The sequence below is a fragment of the Poecilia reticulata genome, linkage group LG19 (assembly GCF_000633615.1).
Source record: "Poecilia reticulata strain Guanapo linkage group LG19, Guppy_female_1.0+MT, whole genome shotgun sequence".
Classification (NCBI taxonomy): domain Eukaryota; kingdom Metazoa; phylum Chordata; class Actinopteri; order Cyprinodontiformes; family Poeciliidae; genus Poecilia; species Poecilia reticulata.
In genome coordinates, this window is record NC_024349.1 from 19,794,602 (window position 1) to 19,796,128 (window position 1,527).

General features: G+C 41.1%; 1 protein-coding gene across 1 annotated transcript in view; it reads left to right on the forward strand.

Annotated features, from left to right (window-relative positions):
* LOC103482086 (SUN domain-containing protein 1-like) overlaps nt 1-1,527 on the forward strand; it is a 12,698-nt gene that overhangs the window by 7,713 nt on the left and 3,458 nt on the right. Inside the window, exons 10-13 of the mRNA XM_017310707.1 lie at nt 272-364; nt 440-501; nt 1,215-1,359; nt 1,445-1,522. Coding sequence (XP_017166196.1) covers nt 272-364; nt 440-501; nt 1,215-1,359; nt 1,445-1,522 — 378 coding nt within the window. The remainder of the gene's footprint in view (nt 1-271; nt 365-439; nt 502-1,214; nt 1,360-1,444; nt 1,523-1,527) is intronic.

Sequence of the window (1,527 nt, forward strand, 5' to 3'; positions counted from 1 at the left end):
AATGTGATATTTTTATTTCTAAGCCATATCGCCCAGCTCTGTCTGAACTGTATCACTTGTCTCTGACGACTAAAACCCGAAGAGATTTTAGGAATATTTTTAAGTTTCCACAATTTCTGACAGCGAACATAGTCTTTTAGATTTATTATTCAATAAAATATGAACATTTCACATAGACTAAGACTGAAGCCTTCAGAATGAAGACCTGAGACTGAGTCTTCCTCTGTGTGTGTGTGTGTGTGTGTGTGTGTGTGTGTGTGTGTGTCCGTAGATGCGACAGCAGGATCTGTTGCTGTTGAAGACCCAGGCGTCCCGTCTGGATCAGCTGCAGCTTCAGCTGGACCAGGTCACAGCCAGGAGTTGGGTAAGTCTTAAGATGTGTCTCACACACAGGATCAAATCTGAATCAGTCCAATCTCTGCAATTTGTTGTTATGCAGGAGCTGCAGGGAAGAAATGAAGCTGACACAGCGCCCCCTGCTGCTCTCCCAGACGCATCCAGGTAGCTTTTCATCCTTCTCAAAATGTACATCCTTAAAAGAAGTCTTGAATTAAGGCCTTAAAATGTCTTAAATTCTATACATTAAAATTTGACTATTTAATCTTGTAAATTCTTTGTATTTTTTTTTTTCTTTTCTTTTCTTTTCTCGTGGAACTTTTCTGTCAGGCAAATGTTTGAGTCATCCTCACACTTCATTGCGTTATGTGACACAAGACAGTTGAAGCTATTGCTAACTAGCTGCTGATATCTATGAAGATCTGTTCCTGTCCTTTCTCGTGTATTTTGTCACAAGATATTTGTACATTTACCTCCCAAAAATATTCTCTAACTTTTCTCTCACTTATATATAAATATGATGTTAGGATTCTTCTCTTATGCCACTAATAAAACAAGCCAATACCATATTTTCAGCCAAATTTTCTTAATTGCAAAAACATCATGTACATTAGTCAAAACTTTCAAATCAGAAACTTCGCTTCTTGGTCTTCAAAGAATATATTAGAACATTACAGTATTCAAAAAATATCAAAGCCGCTAAGACAACTTATGTGTGTACTCTCAACGCCATTATCAATAATCAATAAAAATAAAAAAGATGTAAAGGACAAAAAAAGTCTTAAGTCTGAAATCTGATTTGGTGAAACCTGCAGAAACCCTGTTTAAACCTGTTGCAACTCATTTCGGACCTAAAATGTACATTTTTCTCTCAACAGCTCCGGCGTGGACAAACCGTCCACGTCTTCTTTGCAGGCAGACGTTTCGCGGTTGGAGGCGGCTCTGGTGGACGTGAAGCGGGACGTGGACGGCCTGTCCGGGTGTCAGGACGGCTGCCAGAAGCTGRACACAATCCAGCAGACGGTGACAGGATGCTACATTGAGAGCTCACTTTTCACAATAAAAGCCTTTCTGTGAAGGGTTTCTAACTCGAAGCTTTCCCCCGCAGATTTCAGAGCAGGTATCGGGTCTGATCCGGGAGGAGGTTCGAGCTCTGGTCTACGGGAACCAGCTGACCCAGGGCGGGGTCTC